Genomic DNA, 26870 nt, shown 5'->3' on the forward strand with positions numbered 1-26870 from the left:
AAAGGGAGAAGGAGTTTCCAATAGTGTAAAATACCCTTTATTAAAACTTCACATCACAAAGCTAAAACCATTGGTTAACCTACTCACATTTAATAGTACATTGGCGACAAAATCTGCAGGGGATCAAATAATAATTTTCCCCACTGTATGTGTCCATGCACACTACTTTAGGCTATTAGCATTTTTTTGAGCTTCAGCATCTAGGAGCAGAAAAAAAAATAGTTTTTGCGGAGATTTTTGGAATGTTTTTCCAGCAGAAAAAAAAACACTAAATACTCCTAAACTCTACTAAAACTCTCATAAAAGTTTTTTTTTCTTCCTCTACATGCACTGTAAAAACACTAATGCTCCTGGACTCTACTAAAGCACTACTAAAAATGGTATCACTAGCTTTTTTGTATCCAGCATTTTTCCCAGCGTTTTTTGAGTCTAAAAAAACGCTAGTGTGCATGCAGCCTAAAGTTGTGCAAATACACACTGCCCTGAAACTCATACCAGCTTCTTTGCTGCAGTCCATTGTTTGACTGATAAGTGACAGATTTCCTTTAAACTGATATTGTTACACCAAAGCCCACAAGCTTTACAAATCATGAGTGATTTCTAATGAAGTTTAATTTTGAAAATATAATGGGGGTAGATTTGTGTTCCTTTTTTTTTCTTTTGTTTGTATAGTGATTTCTAATCCAGCACCCTTATTATAAATTAACCAGATCACATTGCAGCATCTTGCCCTGAGCTGTAATATGGGTGTAGATAATCTAATGAGTTCAAGGCCTGTGTGTGTGTGTGTGTGTGTGTGTGTGTGTGTGTGTGTGTGTGTCACATGCAGTCTTTGATGTATAACTTTCTCTGCAGGCTCTCCAGGCTTTACACAGACAACCAAATGCAGCCCAGTATTTTCACCAATTGATGTTGCAACAGCAGTTAAGTAATGCACAGCTGCATAGTCTTGCCGCCGTTCAGCAGGTAAAATGGATTCAAATATTATATTCACCTTGTTCTATGCTAATAATTTAACTGTTTGCTTACCTGTGTTAGTAGCTGATGTTTTAAGTTTGACAAAAATATTGGCAGTTGGTTTGTCCAGTGTTGTCTATATAGATTAATAGTATTTTTTCTTTTTACTCTCCATAAAATCCTTTTCTTGGAGTCCATGAAGAGACACAGGTCCCATCCCTCCGTGTTTATGATCATGCTCTCAGTACTTCTTTGCTACAAAACTGAGGCATGCTGGTAGTAGGCAGGCTTATCCTGAGCTGGCCTACTTTTTTTCCTTTACCAGTGTCCAGTCCTCCTGTCTGACATTATCAAAAGGTGAAGGGTTTCCATTGTTCCTCAGTGAACTCGAATGAAAGTATTTTATGGCAAGTACAAAAATTCTGTTTTTCTCTTTTTATCAAAGTACTTTGTCTAGTACTACAACCAAAATCTCTAAAGCCGCTATAACTGTAATGTGATTTGTAATCATTTAGAATAAAATATGTATGGTGTTTACCCCTATGTGATAGCAAAGTAAATCAACTGATAATGTATAAAAAATAAATCCATTACAGTGCTATAGAAAGCACAAAAGGTGGAGCATATATAAATTAAGTCCATATTTTAAAGTGCAATTAACTAACAAGCATAGTCCATAATACAAAGGGCAATTTTTCCACAGTTCCTCCACTGCATGAATGTTTCCAAGAAGACTTTTGAGTGTGAGTTTTTCTTCACACAGCTTCCAGTCAGTGCTTCAACCTTCAGGAAATTCTCGCTCATGTAGGTCATGCAGGAGGCACCGTAACTCCAGTATCTGTGCCTGCACTTGCCCCTCTGAATGCAATGACATCACAATGCAAAGATGCACTTTTCATCAATCCTGTTGTCTTCAGGTGTGGTCTCTGCACTGTGATTTTGCAGCCATTTATTGAGCTTTAGCTTTTCTAACCTTGAAATCTACCTGGTAACACATAGTGATCATTTACCTAATTGCTGTTTTCCCACTAACTTCTGTGAATTAGCCTAATTACCTGGTGACATCTAGTGGTCAATCACCTAATTTCAGTTTACCTTTTATCCTCAGTGGTCCTATTTATGTGTTTTTACCTATAATCCAATAATGGTATATAAATATACCCCATAAATAGCACTATTGATCCTTTAGATTGTAAGCTCCATGGGCAGGGCCCCCACATTCCTTCTGTACTGAAATGTATTGTAATTGTACGGTCTCCCTTATATTGTAAAGCACTGCGCAAACTGTTGGCGCTATATAAATCCTGTATAATAATAATTGATGATTATTAGATACTAAGTATGAATCGATTTATGGTATTCATTTAGGTGATTATTAGAGGTTAGTAGGTGAGCTGCGGTTAGGTAATTGACCACTGGATGTCATTAGGTAGTTTGGCTAATGAAGAGGTTAGTGAGTGATCTGGTAGAGCCCACATAGTATCTTCCAGGAGTCAACATAACAAATTTGCCAAGGCCAATCCAGAGCAGTGAGAGTCACCAGAATTCCTCCCCATATTGATCGTACAAAACAGCCCAGGGGAAAGTGTTAGGTGAAGAAAGACATAGATTAGGGTGTACTGATTTCCTAGAGTCACCAGAGCAATCCACTGCTTCCACTAAAGGATCCCTGAACCTGGAGACTAACCTGTCCGGTTTGTCATTGAATATTGAGGCAGGAGGTCCACATCCAGTGACCATTGTCTTTGACACAGGTCCTGAAACGCCTCCGGATGTAGGGAAAATTCCCCCAGGTCCATACGTTGCTGGCTGAGAACATCAGCTGCCAATTTTCTGCACCTTGGATGTGAACAGTGGACAAGGTTGGGAACGTGAAGTTCTGCTCACAACAAGATCCAATCTACCTCTCTTGCCACAACAAGACTTCTGAATCCTTCTTGAAAGTTGATCTATGCCTCTGTCCTGATGTTGTCAGACTGAATCTGGATTGCATGACCCTCCAGTAGGAAGGTCCAAGCTACAAAGACAGCCAAATTGGCTGAAGATCTAGGATATGATAAGGAGATGAGATTGATCGCCTGAGGTGACCAAAGACATTGTGGGTCAGCAGAAGGGTCAGATTGAAGATCAAAGTCTCCTTGAAATGTATCCATAGTAGGAGCATCAGTCGGGAGATACCTGCTTATGCTCTGATATCGATGCTGTATGGGCAGTAAAGAGGGACACTCCAACCAGTAGATGATATCATCACTCTGTCCCGCAGCATTAACCCCTTTTGCAGTGAAAATCGGCAGGAAATAGAGACAGGGTAAGCGTTGAGCAAAGTCAGTGGCTATGTATCTGGAAAGCACTCTGTGGCAAACTTTTTAGCAGAACAGAAACTGAAAAGAGCACTATGTGGAACCCAGTGCTCAGGAGTTCATTTCAGGCTATCGCCAACAGGGGCCAGATATGGCACAGCATAAGCCAGGCTTGGGATGGCCATGCTGGATAAGAACAGTCAGTGACTAGTTCCAGTAGTAGAGCAGGGATGAGTCTTGATTAAAGTAAAAAAATATGATGAGAAAATAGTTCTAGCACAAAAATGTTGGTCTTTTACACTGTGGTGAAGAAATTATCCTCCTGGGACACTAGCAAAAAGTAGGAGAGGGTATTCTGGGATGCTCTACAATTCTTTTTTTTTTTTTTTTTTTTGCCATTGTCCATTCTTTCAGTAGACAGCAGCAGCCCAAAGTCCATTTTAGACTTTTCTTTTTAAAAATAGTCAGCTTGGGTGGTATTACAAATATGGTTCTTATACCTAAAGTGCATGTAAACTCTGATAATACATTTCTCTTAATTGCTCCCTTTGGTTTAATAAATAAGCCAAATTTGACAATGTGGACATATATTTTCTGCATGTTTGTTTTAGGGGTCTGTTCTAATACACCTGATAGGTTAGAATTTGGAAACTGCCACTTCTAATTTGTATTTGAAAGTACTTGCTCCAGGACTGTTGGTCTTGTCCCTCCTGACTTCGGAGAAGCACGTGCATATCAGGTGTCTGACCTATTATATGCGCATGCTTGTTTTGTGATATTGACTTGTTGAAGGAACGGTAGGAGGTAGAGCTAAAGTACGCACCTTCAACAGGTCAGCAGTAGCAGCTCTCATTTTTCTCTATTAAATGCTATTTGTGTTCACCATCCTCCCCTTAGGTAACCTACCAAAAATCGGATCTCAGATGCAGAATGGTACTCCTATACTGCTGTCTGTATTCCAGCGTGCAGACACAACTACAAGCTCTGTAAAGGTGGATAGGGGATAGCCCAATGCCACTTGAGCTATTGATCTCTGTAAACAGACATTTTACAACAGTTGCTAAAGAATGGGTAGAAAATGTGACAAGGATCCTATAGTTCCAGCTGCTGGAAGAATTTAAATTTACATGATGTCCATATGTAAAATGTATTATTTACTTTACTAAATCAGAAAAGAAAACCATTTTTAAAGAAAATATATACAAAACCACTGTACATTCCCTTTAATAATTTTGTTAAAGGGCAAGTCGCCCCATATTGATGTTTCAGTTACGGGAACACTGTTAGGCCGAATCACTATGTGTCTCCTTAACAGCTTCTTGGGTGATATATTTATTTACATCTGAGTCCTGACTTTTTAGAGCTTTCTCAGGACCCAGAAAAAAAAAAAACCTAAACATTATTGTTTATGTGAAGTATACCTAGGGGAACATGTGCCACTGATTGTGAAACTATGATCCAAGTGTACCTGTGATTTCAGCTGCAGAATGCTTTAGTGTTGATCTGAACTTTGTGTTTTGACATTGCAGGCCACCATTGCCGCCACCCGCCAGGCTGCTTCTCCTAACACTGGTTCCAATCAGCAGACCAGCACCACCCAAGGATCAGTAAGTGGTAGACATTAAGCAAGCCTTATTTTCAGTACTGACTCATTTATTTTTATTGCCACTATAACTACAAACTGTAACTTTTTTGGCAGTTGTTTTTTTTATTTTTGCATGATTTTTTTTGTCTTTTTAAGCAGGCAAGTTTATCAACCAGCTCATCGGCCCAGCTCCTGAGTCGCACTCAGAATGTCACTGCCCCCAGTGCAACAACACTTACCCAGTCAGTTCTACTCAGCAATGCCAGCTCTCCACCCCTCAGCCAGTCCCAAACACAAATGTACCTACGGGTGAGTGAAATGTGTGATCATATAGAACGTATACTAAAAATCCCTCAAAATGCCCTATTTTATGGACTACTTTCATTATATTAAATATGGCTGTTGAGAGTTTTACTGCCTGTGCCTCATCTATTGAATTGTCTATGTAGCCAAATATTTTTTTTTTTATTTTATTTTTTTTTTTAGTTTTGGATAAAGTAGATAATGATTCCCTATATTTTTTTTCTTGCTTTCTGGGAAATCCTTTAATTTCCTGTCACAACAAGTGAAATAAAATAACTGTAAAGTAAGAGAAAGTCCACTGCTGTTACTAGAAAAAAATGTCACAAGTAAAAGAATTCCTATCAGCTTCTGTTTTGGTTTTACCATTATTTTCTGTTATGGTGACAATGTGCACAAGGACAAATGGGGTGAATCTTGCCAGTGGGAATACACATGGCAATAAAACCTTGCAGAGTTTCTTACCCTTTCCTGTCTTTTCCAAAACTAGAGACAAGGTATTTGCTATACTTCTATATTAATAGCTTGCGTTGTTATGACTCTAATGCATGAGGGAATGTGTTTTGTGGTTTCCACAGGGAAAGGAGCACATAGAGTTCTTGGAATAAATAGGTGATTCAAAAGCTTTTTTTTATGATAACCTTACCGCTCATCCCACCTTTTAACTGTCATCAACATAAAACTAGGTCTGTAAGTGTAAAGGATGCTTAAAATATATCTAGTACTTGTTAGGGTCAATACATTATTTTGAAACATTTGAGTTATGTGCTGTAATTGTTTTCTATGTCAATGATATTTTCATCTTTCTGCCTAATTTTACTTCTCAGTTTTCTGTTACGAGGAGAATTGTTGTCTGGATCCTTTCTTAGTTTCTTTGTGCCTTGTAAAATGGGCTTCAGTAGGCTTCACCGCTACTTAAGTTTGACTCGTTAGAGCAATTTTTTTATTTTTTGCACACATGTAAAAATCTAAATTTTTTTTGGCCTTAAAGCTACTTAAAACCCCTGGAACATTTTGTTTTTTTTCTGAAAGCAGATGAGAATAAAAATAAAGTAGTTGTAATTGATTGATAGATTTATTACACGATATTTGCGCAGCTGTCTATGAAACACATTTTTAGGAAAAATGTAATAAAAAGATTTTTAGTGCTAACAAACACAACATAATATTAAAATTTTTTGTAAAGTTTGTAATAGGTGGGATTACGTTGAGTAAATAGAAACCAAACATGTCGAGCCTTAATATTATGCCCATAGTATTGTAAAAACCTTTGATATCCAAAAATCTCCATATTTGACACCTTAAAAGCTTTTTATGATTATTTATATATATATATATATATATATATATATATATATATATATATATATATATATATATATATATATATACACAGAGAGAGAGACAGACAGACAAATTGTAGGCTGTGTGTGCAGGACCCTGACTTTGCAGCTACGCTGGAGTTTAAAGTCACTTTAAAAGCTTTAAGATAACTACTTGAAGCTTGAGAGAACCTTTTTTGTACAGATCACAACTGCTTAATTTGAAGAACATACAGTATGTACAAGGCCTCTAGTATTTAGAATGTCCACTGTTGCGATTTAAAAAAATGCATGCTTCTGCATTTGTTTTCTAGATTGCATCTGGTTTGCATATTGAAAACATTGAATATCTTTTAAGACCCACAAAAAAACCAATGTGGGGAAAACCGCAACTTCTTGAATCTCATATATAGAAAACTGTACCACTTGTTACTGACTTTTCTATGCTGTTTCCAAGCGCTTTGGAAAACTTCAACAGTGTTAAAGTTGGACCCTTAGTGTATAGGAATAATGCCATCCTCCATGCGATGCAGAAAGCTTTGTATTTGTAAGTCCCTCAATACGTTACTTTATATAGCTTATGTTTGCTTCAACCTTTCTGCTACCAGGACCTTTTGCTGTGTATTTTCAGTTATCCAGTCCACAGCTGATTTAGTCTTGGCTACTTCTTTAAATGGAGGTGCTTTTGGCCTAGGTCTCACTAGTTTATATTTCAGGGCTTGACCATATAAGAACTTCTGATGTACTGTAGGTTTCTGCAGAAGTAAAACATTTGTTTATAAAGTGACTGGAATAACTGTAGTACCTTTGCATCTTCTTTGTACTATTCTAATTATCATCTTCTCAAAGCAGCAGCCTCAGCTGGGAAACCTTTTACAAGTAAATCGTTCTCTTGGTCGCGGAGTCCCTCTGAACTCTCAGCTTATTCTAATGCCTAATGGCTCAGTGGCTACTGTCCAGCAGGAAGTGGCACCACCACAAAATCAAGGCATGCATGACTCAGACCAGGTAACTAATTTGTTTACTTTGTATTTATTGTCTAAAATAAAGGAAACTAGAAACTGAGAACAACTTGCCTGTTATATTCAGGCATATGCAAATGCTTGGACACTTTTGTTTGAAGTGTAACCCTTATCATGATTTCTGGTCACATTCTTCAGTAGGCTATTGGCACAAGAAAACACACTTAAACTTTTAGATACAATGTCTCAATATCTTAAAATTCCATTACATCCCAATAATGTGTTTTTTGCAGACCCACCTGTTATGAGTCAACAAAAGATATTTCCTTCACAGATGGAGTTTGAAAAGCTTAGTCATCTGCCAAGGAACTCAGGGGATAAGATCCTTGTGCAGTAGTTCCTCACATTAAGGTCTTGGGTGTTTCAACTTGTCCATTTGCATTCACTATAAAATCTTTTAAAAATCCAGCAGGGAGAGAATGAACTTTCTAGTAATGTCCACAGCTGGCATGCGGACCTTTGAACTGAAGCACAGACATGTACTGATTAGAGGACCCTAGAGATAAAAGAAACTGCCAAGTGGTTCAACTCTCCAACATCTACCAAAAGCTGAAATATCATTTTTAGGTAGACTAATTATTTAAAACCCATCTCCAGGAATTAAAAAAAAATCCATTCCTGCAGCAACCCCACTGCAAAGGTGGGTATTTTCAAATTTCTGGAGCTGGGCTTTAAAGTATATCTAAACCCAAGAATAAAACTGTAATATATTGAAGTTTACCAGTCCTAAGATGTGAAGGCTGTGATCGTTTTCTCTTTCTCAGGTTACGTACATTTTCTGCAAATACAAAAAATACCTGTTGATCCTGCCTAAAACCTTGTCCTTGTAAATTCCTGGGCACTGAACTCTTGTTTCTCTCTGGACTACAGAACAAGCCCCCCCCCCCTCCCTGTGAAATGGAGAAAAGGAAAGAGGAAAGTGTTTTTGGTTCAATTTAGGAGAGCAGCCTAGGGTGAAAACACTTCACTATAAATCCAGTGCAGTGAGTGAGTGTTGTCACCCCAGGACAGGAAATGTGTTGCCGGCAGGATTACAAGGTGAATGCATGAAAAATGAAAAAACGAATGCAGCCATCACATCTAAGGGTAGAGTGTGGTGATTTCTACAGTTACCATATTGAACACTGTGGTCTTATCCAAATAGTATTGTAGTATTGTGATCCTCTGGTTGTTGTATAGTTAATAGAGTTGTTGTTTCATTTTGCATCTATATTATTTCTCTTTACATCCTCAGTGTCTGTTATTTCCGCTACCTTCAGTGGGTCATGTTATTTTGGTTTTTTTTTTTGCCAAGCAGCTATTGTATGTACAATTCCAATTCCAAAAAAGCTTGGGTGTTGCATATTTACATAAGGCAGAATGCAATGATTTGCAAATCTCATAAACTCACATTTAATTCACAATAGAGCTGTTAGAATCATATATCAGGCAAGAATGGGATGGCATTCCTCTCCCAAAACTCCAGCAACTGGTCGCCTCAGTTCCCAGACCTTTACAGGGTGTTGTTCAGAGGAGGAGATGCTACACTTTTTTCAGACGTGTTGCTGCCATCAATTTCAAAATTACCTTTTTTTTTCTTAAAATGGTACATTTTCTGAGTTTTAAACATTTGATATGTTTTCTATTTTCTTTTGGAAATAAAATATGGGTTTTTGAAATTTGAAAATTATTGCATTGTTTTTATGTAGATTTTAGTGTCCCCAACTTTTTTGGATTTGGGGTTGTCTATATTGTGCTTTTTTTATTTTTTAATCTGTTACCCATTTTTCTATTAGTTAACTGAAAGGTGTTTTGTACATGCTTGCATACTAAGGCCGACAACACAGCAATTTATATGTTTCAGCTATATAGCTATGTTTGCTCACAGCTCATCAAAGGCAGCTTTTCGAATGGAACTCTGTTACTTTGTAATTCCACAATGTTTGTTTTCAGATTCATTGTGTGCAATGTGCCAACCACTTTCTAAAAATATATATTTTCTAAAAATTATTTTTGTTCCTAAATACTACTTATGGCACTGTATATGTGGGAAATAAAACTGCAATGTCAGAGGTTTGCCGTAATTGTCGATTTGTCCATACAGATTATTTTTCTATAAGATAAGATAGCAAATATTTAATTATGGTTTGCTCAGCTGTTTGCATACAAAAATCACATGAGTATTGGAATAGCTTTTAATCATTCTTCTACTAAACTGAAAGTGATGTCTTCTGTAGTGTCATTCTAAATATTTATTTACCCTTGCAAAACTATCATAGGCAGTGCTACACATATTCTAATTCACAGTGGAGCTAAATATACATTGTGCAACTCTGTTGTCACATCACTCAGACAAAAAGTGCACAAAGTTTGTCTGTTATCAATCATAGTACAGGGATTGTGGCTTTTAGAATTGATTCACTGGCTCTGTAGATCTATATTACATGTTTTAAATGGTTATTTTTTAGGAAAAGCTAACTATCTTATGAGGAACTTGAAATGTAAAATAAGTTTGATATTGCTGAACGTGTATGTCCAGGTATAACTTTTTATCCAGTTGTGGATGGGAAAACATTAGAACCCTTTTAGATTTATGTTACCCAGAGCTCAGGGTTTTCCCTCACTTCTTTCTCAAACCACAACAAAAGCAGAAGGTCCCCCCCCCCCCCCCTCTTTTTTTTTTTTTTTCTTTTTTTTTTGATTGTAGAGTAAGAAAAAGAACCTCAGTGAGATTTTTATTTCTGTCCATTGACAATGGGACAGAAAGTGAAGTGAAATCTCTCAAATGAATCCCGGATAGCAGTCAAAACCTCATGAAGGTCCTGAGCCTTCTCTGCTTTTTCCAAAAGTAAAAAAATAAGTTTTGGCTTTAGATACACTGTAAGTTTGTCATATTCAGCAGGGAGGCAGGTTGTTCTGTTCCAGTGATATCCTGACTGCATAAAGTCAGAACTCATCACATTTTCTCTCTTCACTCCAAAAGATAAATAATGGGGTGGTGTCGTGTCACGCGTAGCTAGCTGGTATTGATCAGTAGCTGTCTAATGGCTGGCAGGATGTCACAGAACGCACATTGGTTTCTCAATGCTTGTCCAGAACGGACATATTAAAGTAAACTTGTCACAATCCTAACCAGTGTAAACTAAACACATGGTGAACATAGAGCTTGGCACAACCCTTTTTGGTCCCGTAATGTCATGGGAAGTTTACTGATGGGAACCAAGCTTTTCTCCTTCTTCACTAAAGTTATCTTTTAGGTGCAGTTGCCTGGGTTTATTTCAATTTAGAAGGTGGTCTTAAGCCCAGTATCTCCCAAATCACAGTATGCATTTCTGCATTTACATTGCTTGGTGGAATTGTTCAAACGGCCAGTTCCCATCTGTCAGGTTATATAGTAGTCCCCTATGTGACTATTAACAGTAATTTTTTTTTTCTTTTTTTAGTGTTGACGTTGTCTTTCTGTACTGCAGGTTCAGAACTTGGCTGTCCGAGGTCAGCAAACAGCTCAGCCCACCTCCACTGCTGCTGGATCTACCATTGCCCATCCTGCCCCTCCACAATCCAAACCAGCTACTCATCCAGCACCCTCTTCCTCAGCACCCCCACAACTGCCTTCCTCCCCTGTACCACAGACTGTGAAGAGTCCTTTGGGCCCAACAGGGGGCACTGTGAGCCAAGGGAGTCAGACAGAGGCAGAGGGTAGAAAAACAGAAGGGGAGGGGGTACAGCAGAGTGTTGGTATCAACTTGACAAGAGCTGCAACTCCAGCACCAAATCAGACCCTGATCAGCTCTGGTAAGTTTAACTAGTCTCTACTCATAGGTAATTAAGGCTTTGAATATTGTTGCTTGGTCTTTATTTATCAACTGGTGAGGGGAATTGTGGGCCAAAAATAGAGCTTGAAGTGTTTATAAAGGGTGAAGGTTTTTTACCTTCTTGCATTCAATGTGAAGGTAAAAAACCTTCAGTGTGCAGCTCCCCCCTCAGTCACCCTTATACTCACCTGAGCCCAATACAGATCCAGCAATGGGCAGCACAGTAGCTAAATGGTTAACACTTCCGCCTGGCAGTACTAGGGTCATTGGTTCAAATCTTAACCATGGCACCACCTGTGCCTGCGTGGGTTTCCTCCAGGTACTCCGGTTTCCTCTCACACTCCAAAGACATGCTGGTTGGTTAATTGGATCCTGTCTAAAGTGGCCCTAGTATGTGTATGTATGAATGAAAGTTAGGGTCATTAGACTGTACACCCCTTGAGGGTTAGGGAATGACATGAATGTACAATATATATGTAAAGTGCTGCGTAAATTTACAGCGTTCTATAAGTACCTGTAATTATAAAATAAATGTACAGGGGAGCAGAAGTCATTGGCTCCCACTGCTGTCAATCCCAGCCAATGGGGAGGGAGCGTGGAGGAGGGGGGGGTAGGGCAGAGCTGTGCTCTGTGTGTCTCAGGGGCGAGCTTGCATGAGTGCCCCCAGAGTAAGCAGCTTGCTCTAGGGGCACTTAGCAGGGGGAGGAGCCAGGAGCACTGGGGGGGACTTGAAAAGGAGGTTTCAGGCTGCTCTCTGAAAACTGTTGGTTAGGTATGTATGACATGTTTGTTATTTAAAAAAAAAAAAAAAAAAACTTGTAATGATTTTTTTCCTTGTTGATGGCATTGTGGACAAATTACATCCTGTGCAGTTAATGGTCAAGTCCATCCCAGACTATTTTTGTCATGATTGGTTGTTAGGAAACAGTGATGAGATTTTCAATGTAGAATGTTTGGTACTTGTCTTTTGCGATGCACTCAGAAGACAAGTGTGAATCGTACTGATCGATAAAACTCTACTGTATTGGTTGGGGAGTCCGTGCTGAAAAAGCATTTTCCATAAATGAAAGTCTAGCAAAAATGTCTGGACCTAGTCCAGGAGTTATTCGACTTGCTGAATGACTGGACACAAATAATGACTTTTACCCCTCAAAATTTTTGAAACGTAATATTTTCTTTGGGTTTTGTATTGATTAAAATGAATGGAGACTGATTGTTTGTTTTTCTTTTTTTTTCTCTTGTTTCTTTCTCAATATCTCCCCATCCACTCATTCTATCCCCTACTCCTTGGGCTCTACAGCTACGTATACTCACATTCAGCCTCATTCGGTCCTACAGCAAAAACAGGTGGTGTTCCAGCAACAGATTGCCATCCACCAGCACCGTCAGTCCCAACTTGTCCATGCCTCTGCTCACCTGCAGCTGGCCCAGCAGCAGCCCCAGGCTGCCTCACAGCAAGGTCTGCAGGCACCTCCTGCTCAACAGACCCTTGTTGTACAGCCAATGCTGCAGACACCAGATGCATCTCTGCCGACCAAAGCCCCCGTGCCCATTCAGCCCAAGCAGCCAGGCAAAGGGGTTCCCCCTCTAAATCTCCAAGGGCACCTAGCAGCGAAACCAACTCAAGGTGCCAGACCACTCCCCACACCCCCTCCTAATCAGCCTCACATTCCAGTACAGCTGGTTGGTGCTAGACAGCAGGGTCCCGCTCAAGCACTAGCCTTAGGAGCCCCTCAAATTCCATCACAGGGGTCGTCGTTAGCTCAGATGACATTGCCTCCTTCTCCAGCTCCTGTCCCAACTGCTGTGTCTGGTACCGTGCAGGAAGCCCAAGCTGCCTTCTATGGAGTTCTGCAGGTAAGTGCTCTAAGGAAGCATTTTCTTTTCTTGTTCATTTGCTTTAAAAGGTGAAATCCACTCATGGCTGATTGAGCGAACTAAAAAATCACTCCTCAGTGCTCACTGAACTATACAGCACTTCCATATCAGTGACACAGCTGCATTTGAACTGTACATCAATTTACTAATAGATACCATTTCCATACAGAAAGTAGATAAAATAATTGCAAAGTTGTACTTTGAATGAGATATGTGTTTTGCTCACAAATGATTAAAATTGCTACCCCTATAGGAAAGGTGTAAGTTTCTCTACTAATGAATGCGCCCAAAAAGGGATTTTTCATTAGCAATGAGTATACTCACTACATAAAATATACAATTTATACAGAGACCTAAACTGTATGAATATACTCAAAAATCCAAATTTATTCAAAACAATGCTGGAATAAAATTTGTTTTTTGATAAATACAGTTTAGGTCTCTGTATATTGTAAGAGATCAAAGAGAAAGACAGGGAAGTGCACAATCTTGCACAATTAAACACTGTATTAAAAATGAATATCAGAAAGAAATTGCATTCATAAGTGTCAGTTGGGGAAGAAACCTCATAACCATGAAAGGATGAACACTGACACCATAGCAGGTGGTGCAGTGCAGCTGATAGCTCCAAGCTTCGTCCTCTCTGCGAACACAGACAGGCCGTGGAAAACAATCACTCACTTCTGTGCATTGTACACTGATCACGCTGGAGACCGCTGCATACAGGCAGCGTGTATGGCCATAAACATGCACAGATGCACTCCCGCTAACAGGTAGCAGTGGGTTGCCAAGTCCAGAGAGGACTGAGCTTTGAGCTGTTAGCTACACAGCACCACTGTCCATGGCATCAGTGTTAATCCTTTTCATCGTTATGAGATTGTGCACATTGACACAATTGACACACGTGGGTACAATCTGTTTTCTCTTTAATAAAAATAAATAGCATAAAAAAAAAAAAAATAAAGTATTTAACGACCCACAATTGTGTACTTCCCGTCTCTTTCTCATTGATCCCTTTTAAGCTTTGTGTATCACCTTGTGCATGGTAAACTCAGGGATAGCTACAGAAGATGGTGTGCGTATAAGAGGAATTCATACATGGACTGCTATTTTGCCTCAAATTAGGGGCACATAGCTCAGAAAGTGTTAGGTGTTTTGTATATCATTGTGTATATTGTATGTGCTGTGCATAGCCCATTCCTACTGGAGAATCCCAATTTGGGGTATTGGTTAAATTTTTGATTTACAGTGGTTGAGGGGAATTTATCTGGTGCATGACACTATATTTTTAAGACTCGTACATGAAGATTAGACATATTACATAAACCCAAAGCCCATATATTGCTATGACCATAAGTTTCTGTCTGTACTTGCATATTTTTTGGATGGATGCTGATGGGTTAAATTAACTGATTTCTGTTCTCTTTTGAGCAAAGGTCTCTTTTCTATAGATCCCATCTTGATCCCCTTCCAGTATTAGAGTTTTAACGAAAGAGCCATCAGGGACAGAGAGACAGTTTGGCCGAGCTGGGAACACAAATGCAGTAGACAGCTTCTTACTAGGAAGGGAAGAAAAGAGTAGATGATTCAACTGGCCAGCTTGTACCAGATATTGTAGTGTGTTTTGTTTGGACTGACCATTCAATAAGACATGCAACGGTTGTTTTAATCTTAGGGCAAGATGTCTGCAGCTGGAAAGAGGAAGGCAGAGTCAGAGGAGGACAGGGAAGAGTCCCCAACACTCCCAGTGAAAGCATCTCCCCCTGCAGATACTCCACCAACAGTTGAAGAAAGCAGCACCCCAGCTGGTGGGTGAATGTGACAACTCTGCTTTGCTTTACTTGTTATGTCTTTCAACACCTAAGTTGGTAACATTCTACTTGCATCTGTCCTGTCAGCTCTTTCAGCCTCACCTTGTTTTCACATATTGCATTTTCAGGCAGAAGGTAAGATGCTGATGTTTTCATTCACAGCTTGATTTCATTTTATTTGCACACTGTACTCCACAGATAAGTCCGAAGCTGCCTCTCAAGTCACCCCTGCTCTGTCTGTGTCTGCACCCCCTTGTGCGCCCACCCTTTCGGTCACGTCGCGTCAGCACAATGACTCCAAGCCCCCACAAGCCATTGTGAAGCCACAGATCCTGACTCATATCATAGAGGGCTTTGTCATCCAAGAGGGAGCGGAACCCTTTCCTGTAAGCTATTAGCCCTTATCTTAGTTATGTGCTACTGTTAGTTGAGTGGAGTTGTGTACCATATGTGTACAGATTTTGAAAATATTTATTTTATTAAAGTATTTGTAGAGACAAAATGGGAAACTAAATGAAGTGGAATGAACTTTAAGGTAGTAAAGTGCCTTCTAATTTTTTCCTTTTGCTTTCATGTAAAACATATCTGTTGATCCTGCAAAATTCTGTGTCCAGGCATTGTTTTCTGTTTCAGGATGACACTGGTGTGTGTGGTGTTTTTAAATTATCCTAGTGTTGTCACCCTTTTGGCTCTGCCACAGCTGGAATTGAAGGCTGCATATAATTATGCAGTGTCTTCACTTCAAAAGTGTAACTAAAGGCAAAAATTATTTATTTATTTTTTTTTGTTTTAGATATGAGATGGATTAGAACACCTGTCAGATTTTATTGCTGTCTGTGCCCCCATTCTGGAGATTCACCCCCTCTATTAGCCCTGTATACCGTTCATCAAAAGTGACAGTAATAGAAGGGAAATCTTCCAGTGGGGACACTAGTTTTTGTGCCACCTCGGGATTCCCTCTCACTTTCTGTTTTGGTTATAGGACGGGATGTGAAGGGAAATATCCCCTATGGAAAAACGTGATAGTGGTTATAATCTTCACTCACTCTATCCAAATTAAAAAAAAAAAAAAAAAGTTTTGCCGTCCGTTTAATGTCACATCATTGACACTTTTGGAAGATAAAGCTAAACACTCCCACGTAGAAGCATGTCCAGTCCCTTTTACATTCCGCCTGAGGGTTGCTGGTAGTAGAAGGGTGAAGATAACATCTACAGAAGGGCTGATGTTGGTCTCTTCCCACAGTCCTTTCCTAGTTGCTTGGGAATGTAAGAAATGTGATCAGGTGACTGCTACTAAAATCGACTTTAAAAAATGAGAACCAAAAAAAACCCTTTTAAATGTCTTTTTAAGAGAGTATTTAAAAAACAATAGATGTACCAGAGAATTGGTTTGCTTATTGACTTTACATCACTAAGGAAAGGAATGAATTGCTTGCTGGATGGAGGAAAGCTTTTGCTCATGCATGTTGTCCGTTTCTAGGTTGGTAGTCCTCAAATACCAAAGGACCCTGAAAAGGTGCCTGCGACTGTTACAGTTTTGCCTGCAGTGGAGAGTCCTCCCCCTCAGCCCACAGCAGACCAGGCTATTAACGGTATGTCTCAGTTTTATTCTATTAACTTTGTTTTGTTGTGTCATCCTGTTAGTTGTGTCTTGCTCTATAATACTTATCATTTGGTAAGTCAGATTTAGCTCTTCTAGAGGTTTTTCTGTTAGTGTGTTCCAATTTGTAACTTTTTTTTTCCCCCGTGCAGTTCCACTACTCCAATCCGTAAATAAGGTTGGGTATGTTGTGGGCATAATTGTAAAACTACAGTTAGTTTTTGCCCTTCCAGGAGCAGCTCCAGCCTTCTCTCTAATCTTGGTCAAAATTTTAATGCAGCACAAAGACAATTAAATATTGTAAGCTTTCACGCCATGCAGAAGGGAATGATCAGCTCCCACTTGTACAGATATTTTTCCAATTTTTTTTTTTATTTAATTTAAATTTTATTTTAAGAATAAAGTTTTATTAAACAACTTTAAAGGGATCCTGTTGGAGAGCACAGACCAGAAAGCATTATAATCCCATCCAAGTACACTATTTTCACAATAAAACACAACTGTGACAGTATTACAAAAATATTCTAAGAACCTAAAGACACAGGGGTTTATTTACTAAAGTTGGAGAGTGCAAAATCGTGCTCACTTCTGCATAGAAACCAATCGGCTTCCAGGTTTTATTGCCAAAGCTTAAAGGACAAGTACAGCCAAAGAGCGCTGAACGAACTGCACTTCTGTGACCCATTTTCAGTTGACGGCACACTTTCAGCTGACGTCACTCAGCTGGTCCAGAGTCTAGAGCGGCACCTGGCTCAGCCTCTCAGCGAAGCACTGAGAGAGTGAGCCAGCCGCTCCCTGCCCTTGCACAGCTCAGCGCTCCAGTGAGTGCTGGGGTGGGGAGTGGGGGCTGAGCAGAGAGCAGTGACTGACATGTGATCGCTAAGTTCTTACCTTTTGTGCTGGCAGGGGACAGATGCAGCATCAGACTGATGCTGTAACCACCTAAGTAAGTATAAATGGGGGGAAAAAAGCCCTACTTTTCTGTTAATTTAACAATCTTAGTTTAGAAGTTGATTGATTTCTATGCAGAAGTGAGCCTGATTTTTAATTCTCCAGCTTTAGTAAATAAACCCCAAAGTGTCAAGTGCAACCAGTGTTTCCCAAAGGCAGAGAACAGCCCCTGAAAAAAGAGAGAGGGGCTGTCCAGGAAGGTGGACAAGAAAGAGAATAAGAAGTGAAGAAAAAGAAGGAAAAATTTGGGGAGAGATTTTTTCAGTTGTTGGAAGTTTTTTTTTATTGCTTCCATAAGTAACTCCTATATGACTTGGTCTTTGCATGATCCTTGAACGACAAGTTACAGTGTATTTAAACCCAAGAACCAAAATGTAATTTCTCTATTGTCCATTGAGGGACATAGAATAGTTGGGTTATATTGCCACCTTTAGGAGGTTGGGACTTTGGCAACAGAAATATTGTAAGCCAGCATCTTTACAACCCCTTCTCTACCCAATATGCCTAAGTTTTATGTTGGTGTCATATGAAGTAGGATGCTCTTTTATCAGCTCTGTCTTTTTTTGCTAGCCTTCTTCACTTAGTGAATATTTCCCTTGGTGACTTCAATCAAGATTCCTTGCTACACTGCTGCTTGAACTGTTCTCTTCATAGCACCTAACCTAATAAGTATTTCCTCAGCACTAGCTTTGGAGGCCATACCTAGACCTCGCTTGACTAGACTTGCAGGGCTAGCCTGAAATGTGACCATTGCTCTTTGACTCTGCATTGTGGCACTTTCCAGACCTGTGTACTGTCAGGCCTGTTTCACACAGGCTTTAGCTGATTTAAGGGCAGAGTGAACTGCCAGCTTTTACAAAGCATTTTCAGTGCTTTCAGCAAGCTTTATTGAAGCATACGTCTGCTCACCTGCATTCCTCCTCTGCTATAAGCTCATGGTCACTTCAGTGACCATGAGCTTACAGCAGAATTGTTCAGCAGACATTGCTGAACAAAACAATAGCCCTGATTAGCGGATAACAAGCCTCTGATCAGAGCTATTAACCTAAAATGTGACACACACACCCCCACCCAGAACCCAACGCTGCTTCCTCCCCTCCACTTCCCTGCACTAGCTGCCGAACTGCAGAGGGATGCACAGGTGTTCCATTGATGTCAATTGGGACACTGCAGCTGCACGGGAATGCACAGGTGTTCCTTGCATTCCTGTGCAGTCAGTCCCATTCATGTCAATTAGGATGCAGCGGCTGCAAGGACACAGCCACTGCTTCCAACTTGACAGTTGTGTGGGTGCATGTCCCTGAACTTACACTGTCTGTGTTTGGGGCCATGCACCCTGCACGGATGTTAGATTTGTCCTTGCAGCTGCTGTGTCCAAGTTGACGTGAATAGGACTGTCTGCAGAGGGATGCATAGAATACCTGGATATCTCCATGCAGGTAAACACTGCCCTTCATGTTCGTACGGTTTAGCACAACCCACTGAACGAGGCTTTAGTGGGAATTTAGCAGGAATCATATTGTGTTTGTGTGCAGAATTTGTGTTTCCTTTGGATTCTACCCATCTTTGACGCAAAACAGCTGTTGGGCAAAGCAATAAATATTATAGTGTCAATACTTATTCTCTGAAGTGGAGATGCTGTAATGCCGACAAAGCCTTCTCAACAGTTCAGGAGTTTAACTCTTAAAAGTATGACACTTTTAATATCCCTATACTGTAAGAAAATTACTACTTAACAGTTTCTTAACATAAAGCAAATAAGCACTTATATTTCTAAAATGGCAAAAATAAATGAGGACTCCTGTGAATTCACAATTATACCTGCCTAGGCAATTTTTCCCCAGAGGTTCCCAAAACCTCAGAATTCCCTTTTGAGGTCCAACCTCAAAGACTCCCAGCAAGATCCAACAAGCTCAAATGGAAACTTGGGCTACTATCCCTGGGTCTTAAAGGAGGACAATCTAGGTAAATCTAAGACTGGCTCAGCTTACCTGACCGGCCACACCTTTTAATCCCACTTCCCGCCACTAGTTGATCGGAATCAGCCTATGTTTGTAGCCTCTGTCCTCGTTTTTTTCACCCTCTGTACTGGGAGAAATAAAGCTCCAGACACCGAAGTGTGCAAGCTAAATCTCTGAAAGTTTAATGCAAAACAAGAACGGTTATACAGAACTCAGTGTATGTTGCTTAATCTTAGGATGACCAATGAAACACTCCATTCTTATCAATATGGTTATGTGAAGAACAGAAACTGCAAATAGCTGAGGGATACCATATAAGGTAGTTTCATTTACAGTAAAATAGAAACTATTCTCAGAAAACGAGAGGGAAATTACAAGCGAAACTAACTGTTCACACATCTAGAAATGGAGGCATTATACAAAATGAATGCGAGTTAATAAGACATTATTTCCTTAGTGTTTGTCAGCAATATTTTGCTTATCTGAAGGCCGGGACACACGTGGGCTGCTGCTGAGAAATCTGTTGTGGCTGGGATAGAGAGTGGGCTATTCAGTAGGGGCACGGGAGTACTCCCCTGAGGGGAAGCTTGGACCAGTCTGTCAGGAGCCACCTTAGATGGCTCATAAGGCAGCATTGACTGTTTTTTCAGCACACTACTTGCATAGCTGTATCATTGTGATCTGTGTTACTAGTGGAGGTATACAGGTTTGTGCTATCTGAGGTAATGTCTTGCAGAAAGCGGAGTGGGGGAGGTGCAGCAGGAAAGGGTACTAATGTACCTCTGCCAGGTCCTGAGGAACCTAGCTGAAGGTCTGCTGTAATATCCTGTCCTGACAAGCCAGAAGCGACTGGGCAGTCTGAGACGCGAGTCTATTTGGCATTGTGGCTACTACTGGGGCTTCTGCCTCAGCATATGTAACCAAGAATGATCTTTCTTCAGCCTTAGCAGGTTAAGAAGATAAGATTGCAGGGATGATTGCATCAGTTTCTCAGGGGACTAAGGATCGAAATAGATCCCCGTCACTAGAACCACCAATCCTGGAGCCAGAATGGGTGGAGCCTGAGGATGAGGAAGAGCTTGAGGAAGGTTAGGCAGTAGAATTTCTGTCTGAGGAGTCACAGCCTGAGGAGAAGCAGGAGGTCTCTGCCTTCCAGTCTCAGAGATTTTTATGTCCAAGACCTCACTGATCTGGTACGGTCTGGATTCAGGCTACTTCCGATAGAAGCCTCTGAGGTTACTTATTCTTCCCTGGGCTGTGTGAAGCCTTCACAGAGTACTCGGGCCTTTCTGGTGCATCCTTTTCTTGTTCCACCAAAGAAGTTTTCTGTTTTGTACCCCTTGGAACAAAAGTTTAAGAAATGGGGGTTGCCTGTAGTGGATGCAGCTGTTTCATCCCTGAATAAATCTTTAACTTCTCCTGTGGATAATGTACAGGTTTTCAAGGACCCAGCGGATAAGGAGCTGGAGCCTCTCCTCAAGTCCTCCTTCTTCCTGGCAGGTTCTGCGGCACATCCAGCCGTGGCAGCTATTGGCATTTGCCAGAGTCTTTCTGACCGTGTCAAGCAACGGATTGGAAGACCATCAGGGCAGGGGGGATCCTTGGCCAAGGAATTGGAGGATGTTCTGCATGCTTTGTGTTCCGCGGTTGATGCATTTAAAGATCCAATTCTACAAATTTTTCGCTTGGCCCTCTTATCCGTGCACATGCGCAGGGTTTTGTGGCTGAGAAGTTGGTCAGCAGAACTGCCATGCAAAAAAATTGTTTGCAGGTTTTCCCTTTCATGGGGAACGGCTGTTTGGGAATGATTTGGACAAATATATGCAAAAGATTTCAAGAGGTAAAATTACTTCAGGGGGTAAATGTACTCTTCTACCCTATAAGAGGAAATCCAAATGCTCTTCTTTTTAAGGTGTTGGGGCTTCTGTTGCTGGGTCCTCATCTACTAGGCAGTCGTTTCACCACACACAGGTCTCAGCCTCCAGGGGTAGATCTCAGAATCAAAACCCAAGAAGGTCGCTAAGTTTGACGGCGTGGCTATTGAAACCCAAATCCTGAAGGATAGGGGAGTGTCAAATTCTGTCATCCATATCATGTTGGGTGCTAGAAAGGAAGTTTCTAGGAACATTTATTACAGAACCTGAAAAGCTTACATTGCCTGGTGTGAGATTCACAAATGGCACCCATGAAAGTATGTGATTGGCAGGATTCTGTCATTTCTTCAAACAGGATTTCAGAAGAGTTTGGCTGTCGGTACCATTAAGGGCCAGGTTTCAGCATTAGGCCCATTGCGTCTCACTCTTTGGTCCGCACATTTTTTTACAGGGAGTGATGCGTATGGTTCCTCCTGTCAGGTTGTCTGTGTCCTTGGGACCTGAACTTGGTTTCGGAGGTTTTGCAAAAACCACCATTTGAACCTATTGGAGAGATTCCACTGGTCCTGTTGACTCGTAAGGTGTTGTTTCTAGTGGCATTCAGTTCTGCGAGAAGGGTGTCAGAGCTGGCAGCTTTATCTTGCAGAGAACAATTTTTGGTTTTGCATCATAAAGTGGTGTTGCGACCCAGGGGCGAACTGACAACTCATGGGGCCCCCAGGCAATAGGGGATCAGGGGGCCCCTGTGTCCTTGCCCACACTCAAAGCACACCCAAAAAAAAGCCTATAAAAGGTACCAGGGCCATTTCATGGGGCCCCCTACTGACCCCGGGCCCTCGGGCAGTGCCCGAGTGCCCGAATGGTCAGTCTGCCCCTGTTGCGCCTCATCTGTGCTTTTTACTAAGGGTAGTTTCTAGCTTTCATCCCAATCAGGACATACTTCTGCTTTCATTTTCTCCTAGGCCTCAGTCAGCAAGAGAAAAATCTCTGCATACCTTGGATGTGGTTCATGCTGTAAGGGTGTTCTTGAAGGCGACAGCATTGTCACTCTCTGTACTGTATTCATAGATGAATAGTGTTGTCACTATAGGATGCTCTCCGGCTTTGGACTGCAAACACCTCCTCTCCTGATCTCAATAACTTGGGGAGAGGGGGGAGGCTCTGTAGTTCACAAAGAAAGCGAGTGATAGCTGATAACATTGGTTAAAATATCAGTTAAATGCACAGAAAGTTAAAAGGACACTGGCTTTCCAGAAGAACCAACAGAAAACTTTCTGTATTTGCATAAAATGTACTTGGCCTGAAAAACACTAAGGACTAGACTTCAATATATTAAAAGTTTTTGTTCTTGGGTTACAAAGGAACACTTGCAAAGATTTATTCGTGTAGGGCCAGCATCACTCATGCTAGTCACAAACATGTAATGACTTATCAGGCCAAACTGTAGAGAAATCTTAACCCCCCATCTGTAGAATCACACATGATCTATTCTAAGTGAATACATTGGATGATTTCCATTTGCAGCATGGAAAAGTTCCTATGAGAATGTATGCGGGGTTTTTTTTCCCCTACATTATGTAAAAAATTAACAAAAAAATGACATTTAAATGAAGTAATAATCGTTTAGTCTTTTCTGTCTCTTTAGTATTCTCAGTCTGTATATATGGCTCTCCCTTTATCGTACACCTATTATATTAATGCTTTCTGTTGCAGATTCTTGCAGTTCCAAACTATTAAAGTGTGAATACTGTGGCAAGCTTGCTCCAGCAGATCAGTTTCGGGGTTCAAAGCGGTTCTGTTCAATGACCTGTGCCAAGAGGTAAACTGTGTATTAAATCATCTTTGGCTGCTTAGTACACAAAATGCTGCAAATGTAAGGTTAGGAATGTGTAAATTTTTTTCTTTGTTTTTCTTTTTCTAAATGTTTTGGTGGGGTCTTAAGGGCATAGTTCACCTTTACAAAAAAACTGCCTATGCAGATAATGCCTTTTCAGATTCAAACCCCCTCACATGTGCTTTCTCTCCTCTGATGAAGTAGCTTAGCCTAGCATTTGAGAGCCCACTCCAGTGATGGTGAATGTGTACAGTAACAGCTTGGTGTGTCTTACGAGTGTCCTAGCTACAAAGCAGGATGGGAAGATGCATCCTGAGAGTTTTTCAGTCAGGCTTTGTGAGGTACTTTAAATGGGCTACACCTATAGCAAGATTATTTAACTTTGGTCAAAGCTGCACAGTTTATTTACAGGTGCCCCTGGTTTGCCTAGGCAGTTTCTTGGTAAAGGTGAACTAACCCTTTAATCTTTGGACCACTCTACAAGAAAATGGAGTTTTACCTTTGTGAATGTGAATTTTCCAATTAACTGCTTTTGTTTATTTCGCCTGTATCTGCTAAAGTGATTGTACAGCACCATTAGGTGGGGTGGACACTGTGCAGCCAAAAAAGGAATCGAATGTCAGAGTAATCTTTCTGTTTGTATTTATTTTCATATGTTCCAAAGTGAAGGCTTCCCCATAATACATTTTCTATTTTCCGCCACTCAATATACAAACAATGTATTTGGCTGTGGTGTATTAAGACTTCTTCATAGTTCCTTTCCTTTCAGATACAATGTAAGCTGTAGTCACCAGTTGCGTCTTAAAAGGAAGAAATTGAAGGATCTTCAGGAAGTGGGAGGAGTGAGAGTGCGCAGGCGCGGCCCGCGAAGAAACAGTTCTGAAATTGCACGTGCCAAGATCCAGGGGAAGCGAATGCGGGTAACAGAGGTGCCTAGTGCTCATGTTCTTTCCTATGGCGCAAAAGCAACAGGCAGACATGTTTAAGCTTCAAAATTACTATAGCTTTGGAGGGGGGGGGGGAGCACTAGGAGACTGGGGGCTGAGCCCGGTGCTGGGAATAAAGTCTTCCCCTCTTTAAAGAATGTTTGTAAGGCAAAATACACAATTTTTAACTTTTTTTATTTTCTGACCGAGAATTCTATAACACAGGAAGTATACCATTGTGCTCAAAGGTTTGCGTACCCTTGGACAATTGGTAATATACAGTATGTACCATTTCACGAAAACATGAGTGAGCAGGCAAAACACATTCTTTTATTTCTTATGGGATTCATATTCAACTGTAGGTCATACCAGAATGGCACAATCATAAAACAAAACATGGCAACAAATAAACAAATGAAATGACCCCTGTTCAAAAGACTGCATACCCTTAGTTTTTAATACTGTGTATTGCCTCCTTTAGCATCAATGAGAGTGTGCAGTCTTTTGTAATGAGCATCTTGTGGGCAGAAGAATGCAAATCGTCTGTCAGTATTTTCTGATAACATGCTGCATTCACCTTGCCATCAATTTTCACAAGATTCCCCATGCCTTTTAGTGCTCCCCCCCCCCCCCCCCCAAAATATGAGCCACCACCATGCTTCACGGGGGTGGTATTCTTGTCGCTGTAGACCTTGTTGACCACTCTCCAAACAGCACTTTTGGTTGTGACCAATAAAGCTTTGGTCTCGTCACTCCAGATTACAGTGTGCCAGAAGCTGTGAGGCATGTCAAGGTGTTGTCTGGCATATTTTAACCAGGCTTTTTTTTGTGGCATTGGCTCAGTAAAGGTTTCTTCCTGGCAACTCGACCATGCAGCTAATTTTTGTTCAAGTATCATTGTATTATGCTCCTTCAAACAACCACACCGTCTTTTTCCAGAGCAGCCTGTATTTCTCCTGAGGTTACCTGTGGGTGTTTTTGTATCTTGAACAATTATTCTTCTTGCAGTTGTGGCTGCAATCTTTCTTGGTCTACCTGACCTTTGCTTGGTATTAAGAGATTCCCAAATTTTCCACTCCTTAAGTGATTGAACAGTACTTACTGGCATATTTAGGTATATGGATATCTTTTTATATCCTTTTCCATCTTTATAACATTCTATTACCTTGTTACACAGGTCTTTTTGATTGGTTATTTTCTGCTCCCCATTTAGCTCGCTCAGTGGATCCACGTGAGAGCTAACAAACTCACTGACTACACACAGACACTAACTGCAATTTAAAAAGCCAGAGATGTGGGAAGTTAACCTTTAATTGCCATTTTAACCCATATTTGTCACCTTGTGTGTCTGTGCCAAGGCCAAACCTTTCAGGGTATGTAAACTTTTTATCAGGGCCAATTGGGTGATTTCTGTTTATTATGATTTAAAAGGAGTCGAACAACTATGTGATAATAAATGGCTTCATATGATCACTATCCTTAAATAAAAGACAGTTTTTTGTTATGATCAGTCATATTTTCAATATTGATGCCAAAATTTCACGAATTCTGCCAGGGTATGCAAACTTGTGAGCACAACTGTATATGGAAATCAGAGCATTCTTAGAAAATATTCTTCATTATAATATATTTTACTGAACAACCAAATACTGATTTATTAGAGAGCATGATGTAACGTCACGAAAGTGCTCTTCCCATTTCTTTCATACCATTGGTTGCCATCTGTGTTACCCTTGATAGACTATATGGATATATGGCCAGTGTTCCTGCACACTTTTATTCTGTCAGAGTAGTGGTCAACTTCAGTTTAATAGAGGGCCTTAAGTGCAGCCCCAACACATCCAGAGGACTGCACAATAGCGGTGCTTTTTCGTGTTCAAGATTCATTATGTGGAATCAGAAGTTTAACACACACACACACCCACACCCCCCCTCTGGTGTCAGTGCAGTTTGGCAATTATTACCTCCCCCTGGAGAATAAAATGTTAGTAGTTTTGTATGTCGCATATTAAAATGCACTAAAGTTAATTTTAGGGCGCATCAATGCAATATATTAACAAAATTATAGAAGAGTTGTCAGGTTACGCTGAGTGTTTACCCAACTGTGGGTATAGCTTGGTACAGTTTCTTTTTAAAGAAACTTTTTGGCTCCTATGTTCTAGTGCCTGTGGAAGTGAGTGGGTGACTTTACAGCTGCCAAAATCGCTTCCAGGAGAAAGCCAAGTCGGTTTGTGAAGTACACACAAATTGTGCGCCAATGCTACTACAGCCCACTGACGTACGCCTTACCCTGGTGACAGAGAAGGGGTTACATTCACTTTAGTATGTAAAATATTAAATTTGGGATTCATTGGGTTCCTACTATTTTCTGACTATTCCTTTCTTACAGGAGGATTCCAGCCGCGGTTCTGACATTTCCAGCTACGATGAGGCTTTCTCTCCCACCTCCCCAGCCCCTCCCTCCTGTAGGACACCCCATGCAGAAAGAGATGGAAGTACTCCAACCAGTGGACCATCCAGCTCAGAACTTCTGGGGATTAATCCAGTGTTTCTGTCTAGCAATCCCAGTCGCTGGAGTGTGGAGGAAGTGTACGAGTTCATTTCTTCATTACAAGGTACGACTAAATTTCGTTATCTGTATTTATAGATAGGCATAGCAAATATTTCAGAATGAAGGTGGGGGTTGCTTGACGGTTAAAGTGGTTGTAAATCCTCACATATATCCAGTGAAGTGACTAGCCTCAGGTGGTACACA

General features: G+C 40.6%; 1 protein-coding gene across 7 annotated transcripts in view; it reads left to right on the forward strand.

Annotated features, from left to right (window-relative positions):
• The window catches only part of PHC1 (polyhomeotic homolog 1), a 70397-nt gene that overhangs the window by 40205 nt on the left and 3322 nt on the right, over positions 1 to 26870 (forward strand). For 3 of the 7 annotated variants that reach the window (XM_089690326.1, XM_089690327.1, XM_089690328.1), the window contains exons 3-14: positions 856 to 966; positions 4787 to 4864; positions 4999 to 5151; positions 7314 to 7472; positions 10936 to 11260; positions 12581 to 13137; positions 14834 to 14966; positions 15168 to 15355; positions 16450 to 16561; positions 23069 to 23174; positions 23959 to 24118; positions 26505 to 26730. In XM_089690326.1, the coding sequence (XP_089546452.1) occupies positions 856 to 966; positions 4787 to 4864; positions 4999 to 5151; positions 7314 to 7472; positions 10936 to 11260; positions 12581 to 13137; positions 14834 to 14966; positions 15168 to 15355; positions 16450 to 16561; positions 23069 to 23174; positions 23959 to 24118; positions 26505 to 26730 (2308 nt within the window). The remainder of the gene's footprint in view (positions 1 to 855; positions 967 to 4786; positions 4865 to 4998; positions 5152 to 7313; positions 7473 to 10935; positions 11261 to 12580; positions 13138 to 14833; positions 14967 to 15167; positions 15356 to 16449; positions 16562 to 23068; positions 23175 to 23958; positions 24119 to 26504; positions 26731 to 26870) is intronic. The other 4 variants (XM_089690331.1, XM_089690329.1, XM_089690330.1 and 1 more) reach the window with 4 other exon arrangements.

This window comes from Staurois parvus, unplaced genomic scaffold, assembly GCF_062004578.1.
Source record: "Staurois parvus isolate SC_StPar_1 unplaced genomic scaffold, SC_StPar_1.0 ptg000525l, whole genome shotgun sequence".
In the NCBI taxonomy this organism is placed as follows: Eukaryota; Metazoa; Chordata; class Amphibia; order Anura; family Ranidae; genus Staurois; species Staurois parvus.